At 42.8% G+C, this 21633-nt stretch overlaps 1 protein-coding gene across 3 annotated transcripts in view; it reads right to left on the reverse strand.

Moving 5' to 3' along the window:
• Positions 1-21633, reverse strand: part of TUB (TUB bipartite transcription factor) — a 119000-nt gene that overhangs the window by 49558 nt on the left and 47809 nt on the right. Inside the window, exon 1 of one of the 3 annotated variants that reach the window (XM_053392150.1) lies at positions 10095-10681. The exons of the other annotated variants lie outside the window; for them this stretch is intronic. Coding sequence (XP_053248125.1) covers positions 10095-10132 — 38 coding nt within the window. The 5' untranslated portion in view covers positions 10133-10681. Of the gene's footprint in view, positions 1-10094; positions 10682-21633 lie in introns of those variants that run through there. 3 annotated transcript variants of the gene reach the window in all.

Consider the following 21633-nt stretch of genomic DNA (forward strand, 5'->3'; position numbering starts at 1 on the left):
ATGTAATGCACATAGCAAAGATACAGAAGAACCTCTTCACCAGGTAAACCTCTGAAGATACCTAACAAACAGGCTTGAACAAGCTTAAGTGGGAAGGATGCTTCAGCTCACGAAGCCACTGAAGCCACTCGGTACATTTATGGAAATTATAATTTAGTGTCATTTTTGCTGGCGATGGAAGAGAAGAGAACCCCACAGATTATTTATAATACCACCAGATATAATTATGCTGTTCTTGGCACTGTGGGAAGCTGACTCTAAATGCTATGTTTATTTTCCCAAATTGTACTGTTTGTGTAGCCAAAATAAGTTTTCCTGCTATTTGTAATTGAAATCTGTGGCCTAATTGTTTGGCTGTTTCGCAAATCATTACACATGGCTGCACATTCCAAGACTTCTTCATGAATAAGGCAAATGCTCCTGCCATGACACACATGGTGTCATGGCATGGCATAATCATAAAGTCTGTGTCAGTTGAGGTTATTCGTTCTGCAGAAGGGGTGTTCTGGGCTTACGACTGCGCCAGAAATGATAATTCAGACATCATGAACTTAACAAGACACTGTAATCAGCCTTATTCCCTGTTTTTGCTTTCCTTGTTGTGGCTGCTTTGTTACACTCTCACTTCCCAGGACAGTCAACTTGTACAAAGGTGAGAGAATGTAACAGCAAACAGTCACAGTTGTTATTGTGATTTTCTAAGTTTTACTGTTCTGGGACAGAATGATAATCATACAAGGCACTGAGCTGTCCACTGTGCTATGCAACAGCATCCCCAAGCACAAAGGAGAGTAACTATGGCTAGGCAAGATGGGCACCAGCTGCAGCCCAGAAACCCATCTGTGATATGTTTCATTGTTAAAATAGCGTTAAAGCTATGCAATGTCATATTTTCACTTTGGAATGACAAGAGATGAAAAGCCTGATCTCCATCCACTGGGAAACTTAGCGAGGGCAACAGGCCAGACAGATTAGCAGCTTTTCACAGGCTCCTAAACTGACAGTCTAAAACAGTAAAGCACATTCAGCGACTGACGGCTGCTGATGGTTGAACAGCCTCTTCCACCAGGGCGCTTTTCTCTTTTTGCACTCTGGCTTGAAGTTCTGACACAGTATCACTGCAGAACGGAATAAATATTTTTGATCAGCGCAGATTTGGGGGTTTCAGCTGCAGAATCCTTAAAGGCACACAAACCGCTTTGGATCCTACAAAACAGTGTTCACGAGGATCAAGCCAGAGGTAATTCCTGTTTTATGCACTGACCTGTGGGGGGCAGGGGAATTCAGTTAAGTTTGACCTGAAATGTGAATGTACCTAATTCTCCAGCAAAGTAATGTGTACAAGAATGAATATACCAGTGGAAAGTCTGTATTATCAGTGAGAATATACAAAAAATGCAGTGTTTGGAGAACTAGGGAAAGTGCTCCACTTTCCAACTCTTCCACCTCTCCCTCCCCCCCTTTGTCCTCACCAAAGCTTCCTTACTCATACTACACACCTCACACCGATTCCCAGTTCATGTGGAAATAATTCTTATGAGGACTATTCATCGAGGGAAGGGGAAAGCTGTGGCACTCAAGATGTGGTTCTACTCATGACTCTCATCATCTCTAGCCAGCATCTCTGATGGTCAGAGATAGTGGTAACTGCAGTTCAGCAAAATCTGGAGGGCAACAGGTTCCCCGGGTGCTCCCAACATCATTATAATTATCTTCAGTAAAGTATGCGAACAAAAATATTTGATTTCCAATAACTCTCATAGACTCACACAATGGAAGATTTGCCTGTTGAAAACAGTGGAACTTAATTCCAAGTCAACATTAATAAATAGGAATGCACTCAGTGGAATAAATTACCAGCGCCAACGTTTTCAATTGATTTGTCTATCAATCAATAGGAGGCTTCCCTATTTGTAATCTGAAGCTGTAAACAGCATGCAAGGAAAGTTAGGTTGTCGGTAGGAAACACTGTGTGTGTGTCAAACAAACAGCATTCAAAACAACAACAGCAATTATTTAAAAAAAACTCTCTCCAGAAGGCAGCAAGATATTCAGGTAATATAGTAATCCCAGATTAAAAATACAAATCTGTTAAATATTAGCTAAGTATGCAATTGCAAAAGAGATGGCTCACATCTTTTCAGAAGCAAGCTAACCTTCTACATACATGTAGATGAAGACCATTTCTGCTTGCCCACACATCTTCCTTTGAGCACACAGTCCTCACCACATCATCTTATATCCTAAAAGCCTGCAGCTGATGTGCTGTTTTGGACAGCCCTACATGAGATGGTAGGGTTACCAGACATCCCCGTTTCCTGGGGACAGTCCTCAGATTTACAAATTAGTCCCCTGACAAAATCCTATCATTCCGACTGATTTCAATGAAGTGTCCCCGGATTCATTGGAAAAAAAATCTGGTAACCTTATGATAGTGCATGTGGCTATAGACCAACTGGATCAGTCACTGTTTGAGGCTAATTAGCATTAGATAATTCAGTGGAAGGGTGTAGAATGATGCAGGAAATAAAATTTAAAAGATAGGAGAAACAGGGTGGAAGACCAGGTGTTTGTTTTGGGTTTCTTAAAAAAACAAAACCCAAGATTCAATAAGATCCAATAACATTTCTTGTGATAACATTCCGTAAAGTTTCAGATTTACTGATGTGTCAAAAAACATGGAAACTCTAAGTTACAGCAACTGATCTTTGCTTCTGAACCATGTAGCAATAAACATGTTCCACACTGTCACATATTGTGCTTGCTTACATATGAGCACAATATACCCACATGCACCCACATTTCACCTTGGACTTTCAGCTCCAATCCTCTTTCTCTGCAGGTTGGGGAAACACTCTGCTTTACTTGCAGGCTTTAATCTGGGTAAGAGGGTATATATTTGCAGTAATATGGGGCAGGGGTGACAAGATGGAAAGATGGAGAATGCCGAGGGGAGACATGGGACAGCCAGGCATTGGGGAAAGTGTCTGTCTCCAATTTCACCTTCCATACTAAGCCACTCTTTTAATTAATAAAAATTTCGTATAGCATTTCCTAGTGCTCATGTACATCATATGCAATATCTATTGTTGTTGTTGTTGCATTATCTATTATTAATTCTAACCCATCCTTTGCCCTAAGGTCCCAGAATGGGTTAAAACATTAAAACACAGTATTAGAAACAGTTTTAAATAACCTAGAGTGCAGTGGTCAAGTCATCTCTGTCCAAAAGGGCCGTAGCTGGTGAACCAGCAATAGCTAAGAAAAGGCATCCCTAGCCTCTGAAGCCGCCCAAGCCTTCAGTAACAGTGTTGAATCTAGGAGTACCCCCTAAACTGAGAACCTGCTCCTTCCAGGAGACTGCACCCCATTCAGGGCAGTTCAACTTCCCACCTCCAAGACGTGAGAACTTGGGACAACTAAAACCTGTCTTTTCAGGATTCAGCTTCATTTTCTTGGCCCACATCCAGCCCATCTTACACCTCTACTGCCTATTCTGATTCACATGGAACAGAGAGATCGAGCTGGGTGTCACCTGCAGATTGACACACTTCACTCCAAATTTCCTGTTGACAGCTGCCAAAAGCTTCATATACATGTTGTTTCTAGTTGATGTCATTACACAACCCTATAAGGCAATAATATATTATTATCTCCCATTATCCCATATTCCAGGTAGGGTAGGGAAGTGCTGGAGCTTAGAGGGAGTGCTTGTCTAAAGTCACAAAAATGAGTGGATGGCAGAGGCGAGATCTGAACCAGAGACTTTGAATTCAGTCTAAAAGTTGCATAGGTATATTGTTAATTTCAGTATGCATATTTTTAATCTCAGTTTCATAATTAGGACCATGATTCTGATTCCAACACTAATAGGGATTTGGGTGGATTTGATTCCCCCCCCAAAAGATCAGAATGGATGGAGGCTAGACAGAGATACATTTTGAGCAATATTTTACTCAGCAAAAGTGCAGCCATAAAACACACACACACACACACACACATGCTCTGTGTTACTTCAGATGTAGTTGTAGCATTGCCACATCAAACCAACAGGTAACAAACTGCTGTAAGTCCCTTTCTGAGCTATGTTGCTCCTTTTTTTAATCAAAGATGTCCTGCTTAAGCAAGTAAAGCTATTCTAAAACACTGAAGATAGGATCCATGTATTTTCCTCCCCTACGTCATAATATGGTTTGGGTATTGCATATGTAGGTTACTTTACACACTGCCATCTGCTGTTATGAAGCGTGCTAAATGTTGCTAATCAGATTATACAGGCCTTGCTGAAAATTTAGAGAGGCAATCATGTTATTTTCCCCATACTGTGCGCACACAGAGGATGACACTTTACGTTTCTGCTCTTAGCTGCCACCAGCAACGACTTTTATATAAGCCTAATTTTCAACAGTGCAAACCATTTCCCATATGTGAACAAATAATCAAATGCACCAGATCTACTGAGACATGATGATACCACAGAGGGAATTATCTCTTCAGTGCTCTTGTAGCAGGAGTTCTGCACAGTCAGCACTGCAACTGTGCTGCTTCATTCAAGGCATGTTTGATGCGCTGTCAAAACAAAGCTAATATGCAAACTCCAGAGAATGCCAACCTCTACAATGAGCTTGTGCTAGTGTCTTAAGCTTCTGAAGACCTCAGATTATGAGTATCAATATACATCACACAAGCAGTAAAAAGCAGTCAACAGACACTTTGAAGTGCTGTTAAATGAAGTAATTCCTGCTGTGCAAGCAGGAATTCTAATGTAGTATTAAGGCTCAGCTTCAGAGCACTTATTTTGGGGACTGAATTGTCTTAGAGAAACCATCCATTCACCACAGCCCATATATATTGAGGGAGTGTTATCCAGGTAGGTTTCCTGCCTGCCCACAACCCTAATGGATCAGTGCAGGCTTTTAACAGAGGAAGTATTTCAGAAGACCCAGCTTCCAGGGACACATCCTGAATTTTCAGTACTTACTGCAGTGCATATGTTGGTTTAGAGTTAAAGAACCTCATTTAGGCACACCTGCGAAGCTTGGGAATGGAAACTGATTTTCTTTGAGCGGCAGACCCCAATGGCAAATCTTGGACCACTTTTGAAATTACGCAGTTTCAAATGCCACTTCAGGTAAGGCACAGAGAGGGAAGAAGATGCTCTTCATGAACCTCAACCCTACTCCATCCCTGACTGTGCATTTCTTTTCATCACAGCCTTCTAAAGACATCAACTGTTTTTAAATATATGTATATATATTTAACAGGATTTATATACCACTTAATCATCAAAACCTATAAACAGTTTGCATCTGCTATAATTCAGCCTTTAATCCACTAGAATGGAAAAAGAAAGTCAACGTTTCATTGGTGAAGGGAGTTCAGGACTGAGAGTATAATAACATAAAATAAGCACTCAGACGAACCCATTGTGTTAGTTTTAAGTCACTGCAGGCTACTATGCTGTAAGGTATGTGCATTTTAAAAGGGAGAGACAGTGACAGAGATCAAAGAGAAGCAAATAATAAGAACGTTCATTTAAGGCTCCATTTCTTTGATGTGCACAGCGCAGAGAAGACAAAAGGATTACTTTTCACGGGGAAATGAAGATGAAGCACTGCCTCCCTTGCACAATATTACAAAGCCCCCTGCAAAACCTTGGCATCAGTTGATAGGTTGCCTGAGTGATGGCATAGCTGTTATTCCCACCACAACTGCTTATCTCTCGGCAAATCTTTAGAAGGACAGAGAGAAAGCAATTGGAGTTCTTTGTTCGCTGCCTGATCTGCACACACACAAAAATGCTTTCCAAGAGTCAGTAGTGGTGTTGCATTCTTAGACATTCTGTAACAACTTTTCAACCACCAGTTAACAGGAATGTTTGTTTACATCCTGCCTTTCCCCCAAGGAGCTCAAGGTGGCATACAGAGAGAGTTTCCTAGACCCAAACCTCATTCACTTCAGCAAGGCTGGTCCATCCTGCACCTTCAGCCCATGCCCTGGGTGTTGTATGTTAGATCAACATGCAGTTCCTTTTTTACAAAAAGCAACAACAAATAGCATGTTACAATCTTTGCTTTCGCCACCCCCTGCTTATTTTTACTACATGCTGTGAACCAATTTGTCTGTCGTGCATTTAAAGTTCATCCTCTCCCTGTGGGAGAGAAACACTAAAATGGCTGTAAGGTTTCCCATAAAATTGTGCAGTACTTGAGGGGAAAGACTTTCTCTAAGTTGCTGTGCAAACAGAAACGTTTTATTGAAATACAAAGCATGTTCTGAAAAGTTATGATTCAGCCCTCAATTAAACATGCACATCATTAATGTGTTTTTTTAATTAAAAAAATTAAACGAAACACACAAGACCTAGTATAGCAAAGAAAAATGGAGAAATGCACACAAGTTATCCTCAGGACAATTTTAATTTTCAGTATGTTTTCCTACCATCAGTGCAAAAAATGTGTTTTCATATTACAAGCTTATTCATACAAAGCTTATTACTTAGAAGTAAGCTTCACTGAGTTCAGTAGGACTAACTTTCAAGTGTGTGTACTGGATTGCAGGCTCTGTTACTTTGTAATCTGCTCTTCAACTCTAATGAGTTCCCATAGCAAAAAACAATTTTAATAACAAATAAACGGCAACGCCATTTTAAAAAACCCAAGGGGAAAAATACATAATAAATTAACAGCATTATCTGAACAGCAGGGAGCGTAGTCTAAACCACATTTGGAAAGGAAAAGCTGTTTAGGAAGGAAAGCTGTGCCATGCAGCCCTATAGATATGATTGCACAAAGGTAAGCAAAATTAAGTTCAGTGGGACTTACGCATAGGTAAGTGGGTCGTGATTTGCAGCCTTACATTAAAAATTTCATAGCTTAAGAGTGGCAGCAGAGAACTCACTATTGATTGTGGAAGACAATCAAGCCTCTGAAGGAGGCGATGCCTGCAGCAAAGATTTATCAGTTGGCAGAGCATGAGACTCAATCTCAGGGTCATGGGTTCAAGCCGTACATTAGGCGAAATATTCCTGCACTGCAGGTGCTTAGAAAAGATAATCCCAGTTGCCCCTTCCAACTCTACAATTCCATGATTCTATGATTATTAGGCCTCAGTGTGAGCATGAGAGGAGAATCCTTGACCCAGGCTGTACGGAACTATATAAGATCCAGAAGTTAGACATTAACCTTAAAATAAACTGGCAACCAGTGGCACTTCTGCAGCATTGGTGGTACAATGCTCCTGTCAGCTATTACCAATCACCAGCCTGACCATTGTATTCTGGACCAAATGAAGTTTCTATACTGCTTTCATGGGCAGCCCCACAAATAGTGCATTGCAGTAGTCCAATTGAAAACTTATCAGAACATGCAGAGCAGTACATAAGAACTATGGCCACATGACGCATCTGGCAAGTATGTGTTTTAAAAAATAACATCGACGGCCCAAGGAGTTATCTAATAACAATTTTTTTTTCATTACAAAAAAGGGAGACAAAATGCCATTTTATTTATAAGCCACAAAGCATGGGTAGGCAAACAAAAGCCTGGGGGCCGGATCCGGCCCAATCGCCTTCTAAATCTGGCCCGTGGACAGTCCAGGAATCAGCGTGTTTTTACATGAGTAGAATGTGTGCTTTTATTTAAAATGCATCTCTGGGTTATTTGTGGGGCATAGGAATTCGTTCATTATTATTTTTTTCAAAATATAGTCCGGCCCCCCACAAGGTCTGAGGGACAGTGGACCAGCCCCCTGCTGAAAAAGTTTGCTGACCCCTGCCACAAAGTCATTAAAAATATTACAGAGGTTTACAAACGCTGTATGTCCCTCCTATAACCAAAGTGTTCAGACAAACCTAGAAATCCCACTTCACAGGAAATCAAATGCAATGGTGCAATGAAGCAAATATAAACTTAACCTTCTAAACTAAGCTACCAACATAATCCTGTGTCCATCAAAACTGTACTCTCAACTTTTATCAACTTCAAACTACTACTGGATTCCCGGCACAAACAAAGATCTTCAAGCCATTGCCACTCTGCTCCTTGTCTATAGCTCCCCTAAAGCCCTGTTACTTTCCCTGCTTCATTAGCAGGCAAGAGAAACAGGGGATCTAGCCCAGAGTGACAGGCAATGCCCCCCACAGTTTGACGCACAAACTTCCCCAGAAAGAGGCTTTGGTAGCTTATGGCAACCAAGGAACCAATGACAAGCAACAGCAGCTGGTGCTGCCATGGCGATCCCTGCTCTTCTCCATGGCAGCAAGAGCGGCAGCAGGAGAATATGGGAGAGCAGCAAACACTGACTGCCAAGCTGCTGCACGGTCCACGCTGTGTGTATCCTGTAAGGGGAAATGGATAGACAAGAGGAGGGCAAGAGGAAGGGGAGGAGAAATATTTGAGATGCCTTATGCAAGAAACCACTGCACTATCCCCTCCCCCAATCAATTTATGCACCGAAGTTGCAAAAACAGACTTTAAAAACAAAACCAAGCAAACATGTAAAACTCTGGCTGCATATCTATCACCAAAATTTCCCCAATTCCTTCTCCAACTTCACCTTTTTATTTAATAGGTTCATGATCTGTGCTTCTATTCATCCAGTAACGGCTGCTTCACACAAGACAAAATGCCCTACTGGACAGGCAAGTTCCTTGTTCTTTGCCCTATAAAGTGGTACCTCGGGTTAAGTACTTAATTCATTCCGGAGGTCCGTTCTTAATCTGAAACTGTTCTTAACCTGAAGCACCACTTTAGCTAATGGGGCCTCCCGCTGCTGCCGCGCCGCTGGAGCACGATTTTTATTCTCATCCTGAAGCAAAGTTCTTAACCTGAGGTACTATTTCTGGGTTAGTGGAGTCTGTAACCTGAAGCGTCTGTAACCCGAGGTACCACTGTACTTGAAAGCTAGTTCCACTCTGCAGTGGACAGAGATCACTTCCATATAATAGGTAATGTCATGTAACCCATGTGCAATTTGTGGAGAGCCAAGAATTGCAGTGGCTTACTGCCAATGATACACATGGCATGAAAGGCACCTGTGCATTCATCACTTGTGAAAGTACATACAGGTTTCATGCAATTGCACATGGAAGTGATTTAAGAGTAAGAACGAGCCTCTAGTGAAATCTCGCCAAGAAGGCACTCTTAACGGAGCAGAAGTGAACTCCAGGTACAAAACAGGAGCTGGCACCTGTATTTCATGGCAAATGATGAAGAAGGATTTTGCCTTAAAGTCAAGGCTGCCTTTATAGCTGTAAGTGTTCCACGTGTACCAAAACAAAGAAGATTTCATACTGAAGAGTTATGAAAAATAAAAAGCATTTTTCACAGCTGTTGGGAATATTGCAACAGTTTAAAATTTATAAATATGTCCTTAAAACACCCAGCTAAATTTGAAGACCAGGACAAAACATAAAGAGTGGGTGCAGATTTCAATGGATAAGTCTGAGATATCACTCAACCGCAGTACATAAGTCACTCCTGTTAATAACTTGAGTGAAACCAGGGCAACAGAAGAATAGAGGAAGGAATGCCCTTGCCCACCCTAGAATTTGAGTTACTTAGCATAAACCTGAAACACTACTAAAAAGAAAAATCAGTGTTGCTATCATACAAAGACAGCAATGCAGCTCACCTCCTGTTTTGGTCTTAAAAAGAAGTTTTATTAGCACACCCCCTAATCCAAGAAGGGGGTGAGCAATTGCCTTCGACATAGTTTTGCCTATCTGGATTTCAAAGGAAGAGATTTCACAAGCACAGCGCTCATGCCTGCAAAATACCAAGATCGTAAAACAGAATGGCTGTGCGCGTCTTTCATTCATTCAGCAAGCCTGTTATCCTACAATGAATCGCTTCCTTCATAGCAACCTCCCTAAACAACACAATCTGCCGTCCTCCCCTCCCCAAAATGATCGTGGGCTAACCTGGCGCGTGAAAAAAGGCAGAGCACCCTTCCCTTCTCTTTCTTGTCGTTTCTTTCAAAGGGCAACAACTTTGCTGCAGACGGGGCTGCTCCCCTGCTGGACCTCCTTCCCCTCTCCTGCCCACTTCGGTGAAGGGAGCGCCCGCAGCAGAGCCCCCGCCCTGGAGCCCTACCTGTAAGGGATCCAGTCCGCCTGGTGCTTCGAAGTCATCGCTCGCCGAAGGAGCTAGCAGCCGAGGCAGGGGCAGCAGTCCCCAGGGCCGGGACGGGAGGCGAGCGGGCGGGCGCGGATCCCCTGGTCACAGCCCCCCACCGGCCAGGGCAGCATCCTTTACCCGGCCTAAGGAGCGGCGGCGGCGGCGGCGGCGAGGTCAAGTACATGGGGAGGAATTATCCAAGCGGGGCTCCGAAGAGCGGAGGCAGCATTTTCCGCGCGAGGGTCGCGCGCAGCGGCGGCGGCTGAGGGAGCGGGAGGCGCCCCTCGCCACAGTCCCTTTCAGCAGCGGCTGGCCGGCGAGTCGCTCACGAGAGACCTGCGAGGAGGAGGCGAGGGGGAGCAGGAGGCGGGAGAAGCCGCGGCGACTCTGGCGACCCCCGAGCCCGCGTCCCGGCCGTTGTTGCCTTCCTTCAGCCAATCAGGGTCAGCCCGCGCGTTTGTACACAGAGCCGAAAAGAGACGCCCGCCTTGCCCCAGCAGCGCCCAGGCGCGGCCACTGCGCTACACTGCACCGCATTGCATGTTCCCTGGACGCGGCGGCAGCCGGGCCGGCCGCCTCCCAAACGCCTCCCTCCCTCCCTCCTTCGCCCTCGCGCCGGCCAATCGTCAGCGCCCTCCCTCCGGCCTGCCGGAGTTCCCCGCCTCGGCCGTCGCCGTGGCCCTGAAGGGGTCCTGCGCGCCGCGCGCGCCCTGTCGCCAGGAGGCTTCCGAGGCCAATGTAGGCGCGCGCATCTTAGAAGCTGGGGGGGGGGATGGAAAGAGCGGGCCGGAGAAGAGGAGGAGGGAGCCGGCGGGGGGGGGGGGGGCTTGGAAACGGCGCGCGCGAGGCGGAGGCTAAGGGATAAAGAAGTTGTGGCGTTTTCGGGATTCGCAATGCTCTCCTGAGGCCCCACCAAAATCAATACTGTAGATAAATAAACCATAGCTGTCAACGTTTTCCTTTTTAAAGGGAAATTCCCTTATTCCGAATAGGATTCCTCGCAAGAAAAGGGAAAAGTTGACAGCTATGTAAATAAACAAACACACCACAACCAATAACGCGTTCATCTTTGAGGCGCCACAGGACGACGTAGGAAGCTGGCTTCTACCGAGTCAGGCCATCTGTCCATCTAGCTCAGGATTGTCCTCACGGGCAGGCAGTGGATTTGCAGTGTTTCAGACGCAGGAATAGTATTACCCTCCAACATTTCTCTGATGAAAATAGCGACGTCCCATTCCTTAATGATAATTCTACTAGAGTCATACCCTGGGTTACAGACGAGTTTTCAGGTTGCGCACAGTGCCAAACCCGGAAGTACCAGAACAGGTTACTTCCAGGTTTTGGTGCTCACTCATGCACAGAAGCGCTATATCATACTTTGCACATGCACAGAAGTGCCGAATCACGACCCGCACATGCACAGACATGGTGCTGCGGGTTGCGAATGCTGTGGGTTGCAAACATGCCTCCCGCACAGATCATGTTCGCAACCCGAGCATCTTTATACCCCACACACCTTACTGAGCTGCCCCAGCCACTCTGGGCAGTCTCCAACATTTATAAAAACACCATACAACATTAAACATTTAAGAAACTTCCCTTTACAGGATTGACTTCAGACAGCTCGGGGGTCGGATAACTCCACACCCTCTAACATTTCTCCAATGAAAACAGGGACATATCAAGGAAAAGCAGGACATTCTGGGATCAAATCAGAAATCGGGATGGCTTCTCTAAATCAGGGACATCATCCCTGCATAATAGGGACACTTGGAGGGTCTGGAATGGTCTCTCCTGTCTCTACCTGGAGATGCTGTGGGTTGAACCAGGGACCTTCTGCATGCTGTACCGCTGAGGTGTGACCCTTTCCTTCGTGAACATTCATCCAGATTCGTTCAGAGTAAGAGCAGGCATGGGCTGCTTCATGAGTATCCATTCTGATTTGTTTGTGGGGAGGTTAGATGGTGATGTGTCAAAAGGAATGTTCTTCCATGCTTTCCGGTGCATTTCCCCTCTCCCCCTTCCCTTATCGCAAAAAGTCAGATCTTTGGGGATTGTTGTGCAAGACTTCCCAATCAACTATGGCTGCCTTCACGTGACAGTTTGTTCTGCTTCTCCTGTTAATCTCTACATTAGTTTTGAGCTTTCACAACATGTCAAAGCCGCTTTCAGAAATCTAGTGGACGTTTATTGCTCATTTCCATGTTAATTGCTTCAAGGGGAAAACATTTGCAACCCCATTAAGAACGCATTCAGACTTAGAAAATATTGTGTTAATTTTCCTTTTTATAATGCTAGTGCTTCTGTGCCTTTTTCTAATACTGTATTCCTTTCACACTTATCCAGCATGGGTGTTCTTACAGTTAATGTCAGAAAAAACAGGCATGGCTGCATGTTTACCAGCTACAACCTGGACATTGCTGTGTGAGCACCATTCTGGTCATGTAGTGGGACTCATCCTCTGGAGCAGATTTTGAGGATATTTCTATTTTTACTATCTGAGGACCACAGGGCAGTTTATAATATAAAAACACAGAAATACATAACACTGTAGGAGGCGAAGGGGAAGTTCTGTTGTGCAAATGGAGTGGCGGTGAATCCAAATGCAGCCATATAACAGAAAGGGTAAGAAGAGAAGATGGTAATGAGGATTAAAAGGCAGACTTAAACAGTTACCATACCAGAAATGCCTGTAAGAGGTACTACCAGTCTTCTTTCTCTCTCCCACTATCAACTAGCACTTTGTTCTGTGAACACTTTTGATTCTTGTCCCTCTAGTACAACAAACTCTGCTGCCAGAAAAAGCCACTCATCCTGGCTGCGTGATACTGTTCCTTTTGTACATAAAACACTCTCCCAGTATTAAAACAATGCAAACACTTGCACCAATTCAAATGGCCCAAAAGTCCAGAGAGAGGGAGAGAGAGAGATTTTATTTCATGTTTGCAAACAAATTCTTCAAGCAATCTGTTAAATTTTAAGGCACTTTCACATCCCACTGATACCATCATGGATCCTATGGTATTCTGATTTTAAATACAGTGGTACCTCGGGTTAAGAACTTAATTTGTCCTGGAGGTCTGTTCTTAACCTGAAACTGTTCTTAACCTGAAGCACCACTTTAGCTAATGGGGCCTCCCGCTGCTGCCGTGCCGCCAGAGCACAACTTCTGTTCTCATCCTGAAGCAACGTTCTTAATCCGAGGTACTATTTCTGGGTTAGCGGAGTCTGTAACCTGAAGTGTATGTAACCCGAGGTACCACTGTACCTCAAATAATTCTCAGAATAGGGCAAGATTAAGACAGACAATGCAACACAGAATTTTATTTCTGTCTGCCACAGCCTAGCATTCAGAAGGAAATAGTAGTTGTAGGGCTGTTATCTGGAAGTTTAGAAAGAGGCCAGGCTTTATCGTCTTGGTTTTAAGAGCTTACAGTGTTACTACAAACGTCAATGTAGACACAATTAAATGTGTCTGCCCTTGTATCATTTTCTTTCAGATTCATCGCATACTAGCCTGGTGATAGTCTTTGTGGGTTTCCCTTAGCGTCTCCCCAGAAAGTTGGGTTGTATTTAATTCTCCCTGACCTGCACCACAATAACAATGTCTTTGGGCAACAATGTACAGTACTCATTTCAGATAACACAACCACAGACTTGTTCATTTGTCATTGATTTGATTCTCACATTGCTTGGAGTAACTATCAACATCAACGATTGACAAATTCAGGAAGTATGTGTAATTCACTCCCTACAGGATTGCTGGTAACTATGCAGGCAGTTCCTTACATTTTTGTGTCGTTTTCTCAACTGCAGTCCAGCACATTAGAGCACCAAACTCTTGTTCCAAATAGAAGAAAATCATTCACACCTGGACAGAATAACCTCATGAAAAACAGAGCAAAGACAAAGGATGTAGCAAATGAACAGCTAAAACATAAGGATCCACATCACAACTCATATATTTCTGGCCTGCCACAAATTTTTGCCTGCAACAGGGCCTTCAATGTTGCTGCACCAGTTCTCTATCTTGAATTATGCCAGGCTTTTGCAATTGTGGGCTTTTAGAATATGTTGAAAACCCTTTTCTCCCCTCTCACTCAGGCTTTTCTAGCTTAGCATTCTTGTTAATTTTTCCACAACAAACAATTTGAGTATGCCTGGGGGGGGTGTTCATTGTTTCTTTTTCTTCCTTTTTTAGACACCGCTTAAATAAATAAATAGCTAAACAAATAACATTTATTTAGCAGCAACAGACTACTTTGGGATTCAATCAAATGGGCATGTGCATGTACCACCACTGGCGTACACACAGTAATATAATCTTTTTTTAAAAAAAAGGTTTCATCTTAAAAACAAAGAACAACCAAGCCTAATAACCTTTAAAGATTGGTTTGTTTCCTAAAGCAGTGGTTCCAAATTGGTGGTCTGCGGATCCCAGGGCTTCCGTGGCACCATTCACATAACAATAACTACCATAGAAATATCAAAATTTTCAAAAGTAGAGGGTCCATGGCTTGGCTTTTAAAAAACGGGGGGGGGGGTCCACAGTACTTAACTAATTGGGAACCACTATCCTAAAGGATTCATCAATAAAGGTCTAGTATCAACCTGCTTAAGGCTTTCTGGAATTTTGCATTTGTCTAGGGAGATATCAGTCAGTCTGCTTACCAGTTGTTTCAGACCACCTCATGCTACCTTGAGCAGTCAAGACAGGCAAGGGTCAAGTGCACAGGTAGTTGGCCTTATTTTAAATCACTCTTTTGAAAAATGGGTCAAAAGCAATTTTATAGCGAAGGGTCCAATTCCCAACCCTTCTTGAAAACCATTTTTATCAAGGGCTGTTTCAATTAGGATGCTAATTGGTTGCCTAAGCCTTCTAGCGTTTCCTACATTAAAAGTGAACTGTCCAGATTTCATGACTGATACAATGAATACCTCCTCCCCGCCCCCCATGCGCCAAACCCCTGCACTTGTTAAAAACAAAATCCATCTATCAATTGAGCCTAACTAACAAGAAAGCATCAGAAGATAGTCTCTTCAGTCAGAATAATTTTAAAAGGATTTAATATAAAAGGCTGACATATATTTCCTTTTAATTAAAAATTAAATAGCCTAGTCCTGTAACGCAGCAATCTCCCTGGCAGACAATAAATATCTGTTAATACTCCAAAATCAAAAGTGTTAAGCAGAGTGTTTTTTGTTTCTCATTCATATTCCCTCTTACTGCAGCCTTTTGCTTTCTTTGTTATTTTTCAGCTAGCATGAATGTCATTGTGCACAACTAATCTGCCAAGGCTTGCAAGAGCCTCTGATCACTGTGGCTTTGAGCATTTCCCATACAACTTACCTGTCCTCTGCTAATTGGGGCTTTATGAGCAACCTAATTAAAATTCCCATCTCATGCGCACTAATTATTTCCCCTATTTCCATTTCAGTCCCACATTTAAGCAGAGTGAGATCATGAAGCAAATCCAAAATACTCCAAAGTGTGTATGACACAGACACTGAGCCCTGCATCTGCTAAGCTACATTATGTTGAATTCATACCAAAACTTAAGGTGTGTCTTCTATTTAATCTCATTTTAGGCACAAGAATTGGTCATTTGTCAGCCTGCTTCTCATAGTGTGTTTTGCTTGCACAGTAGCATAGTTTCTTATCACTAATAATTATAATAATAATAATAATTATACAAATGGGGGGTGGCTCGTTAGTATAGTGTTCATTGACTGTTGTTTTGCATTAGATAGAAATGGTCTGTGCAGGCAAGTATTAAAGCTATTGAATATTGTACAGTACTTGAATAATGCACTGAAAGGATGGTCGGTGGTGTACCTATCTTATCTTTGGAGCTGCCAGCCCTTCAGTCTCCACTGCTGCAAGTTAAATGAGACAATGACATGTACCAAGCGTTTTTTTGGGTTAGCTGCCTTTCTGATCTTCACCTCCCCCTCCCCATGTAGTCTCCATAACCACAAACAATGAGGTGTACAGATGCACTTTTCTTAACAAAATGAAACAAATACTTAGGGAGAATCCAGTTGGTGCTTTTGCAATTCTATAATAACTTTTGATCCAGCAAATGCTGCCTCTAGGAAAAAAAGGGGGGAGGGCTCCCCCCTTTTTTGCTAATTCTTCCTCCCCTCTGCATTTCCCAATGACCCCCTCCTAAATCAGCTCCAGGGGGTTGGGTAAGGTTACCAGATGTCCCCGTTTCCCAGGGACAGTCCCCGGATTTACAAATCAGTCCTCTCACAAAATCCATTGAAGTTGAAAAGTGTCCCCAGATTCATTGAAAAAAATCTGGTAACCCTAGTGTTGGGGAACCCTCCAGAACAAGGTGGGAAAGACCACAGGGGAAGAATAAGCCACAAAAAATAATAATCCTCCCCCTCCTTCCATTAACAGGCATCTGCTGAATTAAAAGTATACGGGCACAAACTGGATTCCACCCAATACTGATAGACTATTTTAAATGCTTCTTTTTGAGTAAGGAGACACCTCAAAGGATGAAGTTTCACCTACAGCTATTGGTCCCCAAACTTGCACCGCTTACCTTACTGTTCAGTGCAGCTGGAACATTATACCTGCCCTAAGACTATGTGTGTGATTTGGCTTTTCTCTGAACCATGGCGACTGAGGATTGTGATGGTGGAGAGCGAGAGCATCTTAGTGCATGTGTTAACGGCAATCCCAGCACCTGCCCATCACAAGCAGGGTGATGCCCCCCTGAAATAGCTAATTCTAGTATTCAGTACCAAACTGCATGCAAAACCACATCTATAACCTCTCGAGGGAAATGGTTCTCAAAGAGCAGTCATCTCCAACCTACATAAATTAATTAAGAATTCTTTGGCTGTTTGGAGGAAATAACAAGCCTGGCTCCTTTCAGCTGGGTGAGAGCACTTTGCTAATAAACTATGAATAATTAGGATGTGTAGGTTTCCTTTTGCATTTATTTAGCACTTGCAGGTTCAACTTCTTTGAACTTCCCAAAGCACAAGATCATCACACAAAAAGGGAAACACCACTTTGGCTGGGCTCTCAAGTGTGGCGTGGCAGTTAATTATATCATGTCAGGATGTCTCAAAAGCTTCTCCACTCATGTCTTTGTCATGAAATATCACTCAGGTACAAGCCTAGACCATCTCTGAAAAGATCACTTTGATAAAGGATGCTAAGGACAAGGTTAAGCAATAGCTTGGGTTCCCAACATATTCAGTCCTTGGTGGAAGGACTGGGTCAGCTGGGAGGGGGGTGTTTCCAGTGGCTGATCCATGTCACTTTGCTCCGAGACACGTAGTCCCCATTGCAGAGCATGAGTACCAGCCTATCTTTTTCTTCCATTTTAACTAGCCCCCCTCCTTGCCTCTATCCTCCTTTGTTCCCTTGCCTGTAAGGGGACTGGTAAGGACCTTCTTGGGGGACTACTAAGACAGGGGGGAAATTTTCTGCTTTCAAACTGCACTAAAAAAAGTTCGGGAGAACACTAGAAAAGAGGGATTTACAGGAAAGAGGAGTTATTTTGGCCCCATCAAGGTCCCAGTAAATGACTTTGGTCCCTTGGACATGCAGGCACTGTCTCCTGGTCTTTACAGGGACACCAGGTACTGTGTGGTAGTTACAATTAGTCTGGTCACAGTATTTTAATGTTGTATTTTATTTTTGTTTTTAAGTTGTAATCATTCATCTTGTTTTTATTATTGCTTGTAAGCCGCTCTGAGCCCGGCCTTGGCTGGGGAGGGCGGGGTATAAATAAAATATTATTATTATTATTATTATTATTATTATTATTATTATTATTACTACTACTACTACTACAAACTCAGTATCCATGGCCCTCTTCTAAGTTACAGGCCATTCCTCATTTCCTCCTCCCACAGGGCAGGTAAATACTAGCATTTCATTTCTTTCTATTGCCTTATCTATCTCAGCAGCGCATTATTATTAACATTATTAGCTGATTTTTGATTAGAACATTTTATAGGGTTCTTTCTATGTGGTTTTATGTACTATTGCTCTAAACCAAATCGGTTTTTTTAATGAATAGTAATATATACATATGTTGTTAATACCAGTTTCAATCCAGCCGAAACATCCATGAGAATATTAAAATCAATTAGATTTTAAAATGCTTGATTAGATTATGTACTTGGCTACATTGTGGCAGTAACCTCTGCATGCCCCACCCCTTGCTAGCTCTGACTTCAGGCAAAATATAGACTTTAGTCAATAAATAGCGAAAGCTTACATTTCTTTACTCTGAAGCAAGCTCAGCTGAGTTCAATGAGGTTTACTCTCTAGTAAATGTACAATCTGGTTACAATCCTAAAGGGGTGTTCTAAGTTTCACTGAGCTCAATGGCACCTACTTCTGGGAGAATGCGCAGGATAGGGCTGCTATTGAACCAAATCCTTCGTATACCTTCAAATTCTTAAAAGAGTTATATTAAGAATTTAGATCTTTAACTTTTCTGTTTATATTTTTTATTTAATGAGCAGTTGTCTTAATGGATTCACACTGTACACTGCTTGAAATGTTTGTGTAGTACACAATGTAATGTAATGAGGTTTCATTTCAGCTTAAATCTACAGTACCTTGGCCTTATAAAATAATGTGTGAATGATGATACTTTCACTACACTTGCTTTTCGAAGAATGAAAACAATGCAGCCCATTTCATGGTTAAATCCACTATTTAGCAGATTTGGCTCATTACACTTGAAATATTGCATGTTGAAGTACTAACAACAATCTGTTTACATAAAAAAGGGATATTGTACACTTTCAGCAGCCTTTTAGAATTACTTAACTGAAACAAAGTAATCAAATCCTGTGCAAAAGCTTGGCAACATTCATCTTCCTGAGATTTCCCTTCTTTTACATTTCCCGCAGAAGCTAGTTTAATGAAATCATGGCACTGATATCTAAATAAATATGTAAGTGGCTTGGGATCTATCACATAAAGAAGGCAGCTCTCCACATCTTGTTGCTATTTATACATTTGCAATTGCTTCAAATTTATGTCCCACCTTCCTTCCTTCTTTTTTTCTTTCTTTTTTTTAAAAGAAAGGTCCATGTACCTAACAAAAAAGAAATGAAAGATACATTGGTCACGGTGGGGAATGAGAAGGATTGCATTGTTTCTTTGCCTGGGGACTGTGATGTGTGGGCTAGTTAGAGTTGCCAGAGCTCTGGCTTCATGTGCTGACCAGATCCAGGCCTGCTTAGTTGCAGCACGGTAGTGGCTTCATGCGCCTTCAGACCATATTATGAGACCATGCCCTGGTAACTTCCTAACTGCATTAGTATAATGTGTTCTGTGTGGGGCTGCCTCTGAAGATGGTCTGGAAACTTCAGCTGATGTGCCAGGATTTTGACTGTGTCAACTTATTTAGATCGTGTATTGCCTGTCTTTAAAAAGCCTGTCCACTTCTGAAGACAATTCAGTCTGCTAAGATTTACTTTTGAAGCCCTACATAGCTGGGGACCTAGGTACCTGAAGGATTTTCCTCTCCCATATCATCCTATCCATACTTTCAAATCATCAGCTGAGGCTCTTCTCTCTGTTCTCTCGAGAGAAAACCAGTTAGAGGACCCTTTTGGCTGTGGCATCTGGCAAATGGAATGTCCTTCCTAGGGAGACACACTGCTCTCTTATAGACTCGGGGGGGGGGGAGCTATTACAAGGGTACCATTGTGGCATTCTCCATATGTTGTTGGGACTACAACTCCCATGAGCCTTAAAGAGCATGACCAATGGACAGGGGTGATGGGAGTTTTTTTCCAATCACTTCTGCAAGGCATCTGGAAGGCACCACATTGGCACTACAATGCCTATGGCTCTGTTTAATCAGTGCTTTTATTATGTGCTTTGAGTGTTTTAAAAATAATTAATCGGGTTGGATCCAGACTCATGCTTCTTCATGGTGGAAGGGGGCATGGAGGCGATTTTCCTCAAGTCCCTCCTCCCTCTGCAGACCCCAGCACCACCTGCCATGCTATTCCAGGGGCCACCCCAACTTTATCCAGCAGCTTTGGGGGGAGGCACAGTGGGCTGCAAGGAGAAAGAGGAATAAAGATAAATTGACTCCCTCCAACCCCCGGCTCTTTCCTACAGTGCTGAATGCAAGTATGGATCCAGTGCTAGTTTTCTAGAAAAAGAGGTGCTGGAACTCATCATGAACACCAACCTCTTATAATGGCAATGGCACCCACCTGAGAGGCACCAGAACTGAGTCCAGCGAGTTCCAGCTGGGGGAAAAAGGCCGGTCTAAATACAATTTTGATGAAAGGTGATATACAAAATGTTTTAAACAAATGAACCAGTGGGAAACAGTTTTAGTAATATTGAACCTTTGTATGACCTATAATGAGTGTAGTTAGGACTTTGCATGGTTGTGGTGGTCCATGGGAACCCTTGGATTGGGAAATAAAGAAGATTTTTGGTACACCACAGTGACAATAAAACAACTTTCAGCTTAGCTTCCTAGAAGTCTCTAACTTAGATTAACTTCAAGATCCTGGCACAAGTCCAGTGTTTTAGCAGGTGGTAAATTGGACAGAAAATTCTTCAAATAGACCCCGAGGAGCTGTTGATATATAGCACATGCAGTTCCCCAACACTCCTAGCAGAGAGTAACCATCTAGTTCATCACTCCAGCTGCCCATCAGAGACTCTGAAGGAAATCAAAAGGGAGCCCTTTCAGTGGAGACAACGGAGGAAAATTTCAGATTTGAGGGAAGGCAAATAAATGATGTTTGAACTTGGCAGTTCACTTCTCAGTTAAATTGCTTTAGCAATCCTGAATTCCTCCCATACTTTGAAAAGACATCACAGGAAATGTTTAGCATTTCTATCCAGTGGTTTGTGATGAGGTAAATTGGGCTAACTCAGCAATGGGCACTGACTCAGAATACACAGCAGCACTTATGAAGTTATCCTAAAGTACAGTGATACTTTTCTCAGGCTCTTTCAAGCACTTTGGGCATTATAGGCAAAATGGCTATCATGAATCATCAGCAATTCACAGTGAGATTAATGGTGCTCACTCCCAGCTAAGTGCATAGGATTGCAACCTCAGCCACTATAATCAGGCACTAGGCATCAGTAGTTTGAGCAGGTTTTTCCAACAAGGAAACAAAATACATGTTCTAGTGTCATTTAAAGATCCCAGGACATCGTTTCCAAAATTGGCCTGATCCTCAGCAAAGAAGATGGAAGATGTTATTTTTAAATCCCTTTGTCAAATTATTTAAGCACCAGTCAATACATACTTCCTTCAAAAAAACAAAAAGTGGTGTGATCACCTGTAGATGTTCACAAAGTCATATTCTCATTTTAAAATGCCATTGTCTTTAGAAAAGAAAGAGTTCATTTTTCCCCCCTTCCAAAGACAGGATATAATACGTATAATGAATGTGATATAATGAATCCATCAAACGTTCCAGCATGTCATTTGAAACCACACACACACACACACACACACACACACACACACACACACACCACTGT

The sequence above is a fragment of the Podarcis raffonei genome, chromosome 1 (genome assembly GCF_027172205.1).
Source record: "Podarcis raffonei isolate rPodRaf1 chromosome 1, rPodRaf1.pri, whole genome shotgun sequence".
In the NCBI taxonomy this organism is placed as follows: Eukaryota; Metazoa; Chordata; class Lepidosauria; order Squamata; family Lacertidae; genus Podarcis; species Podarcis raffonei.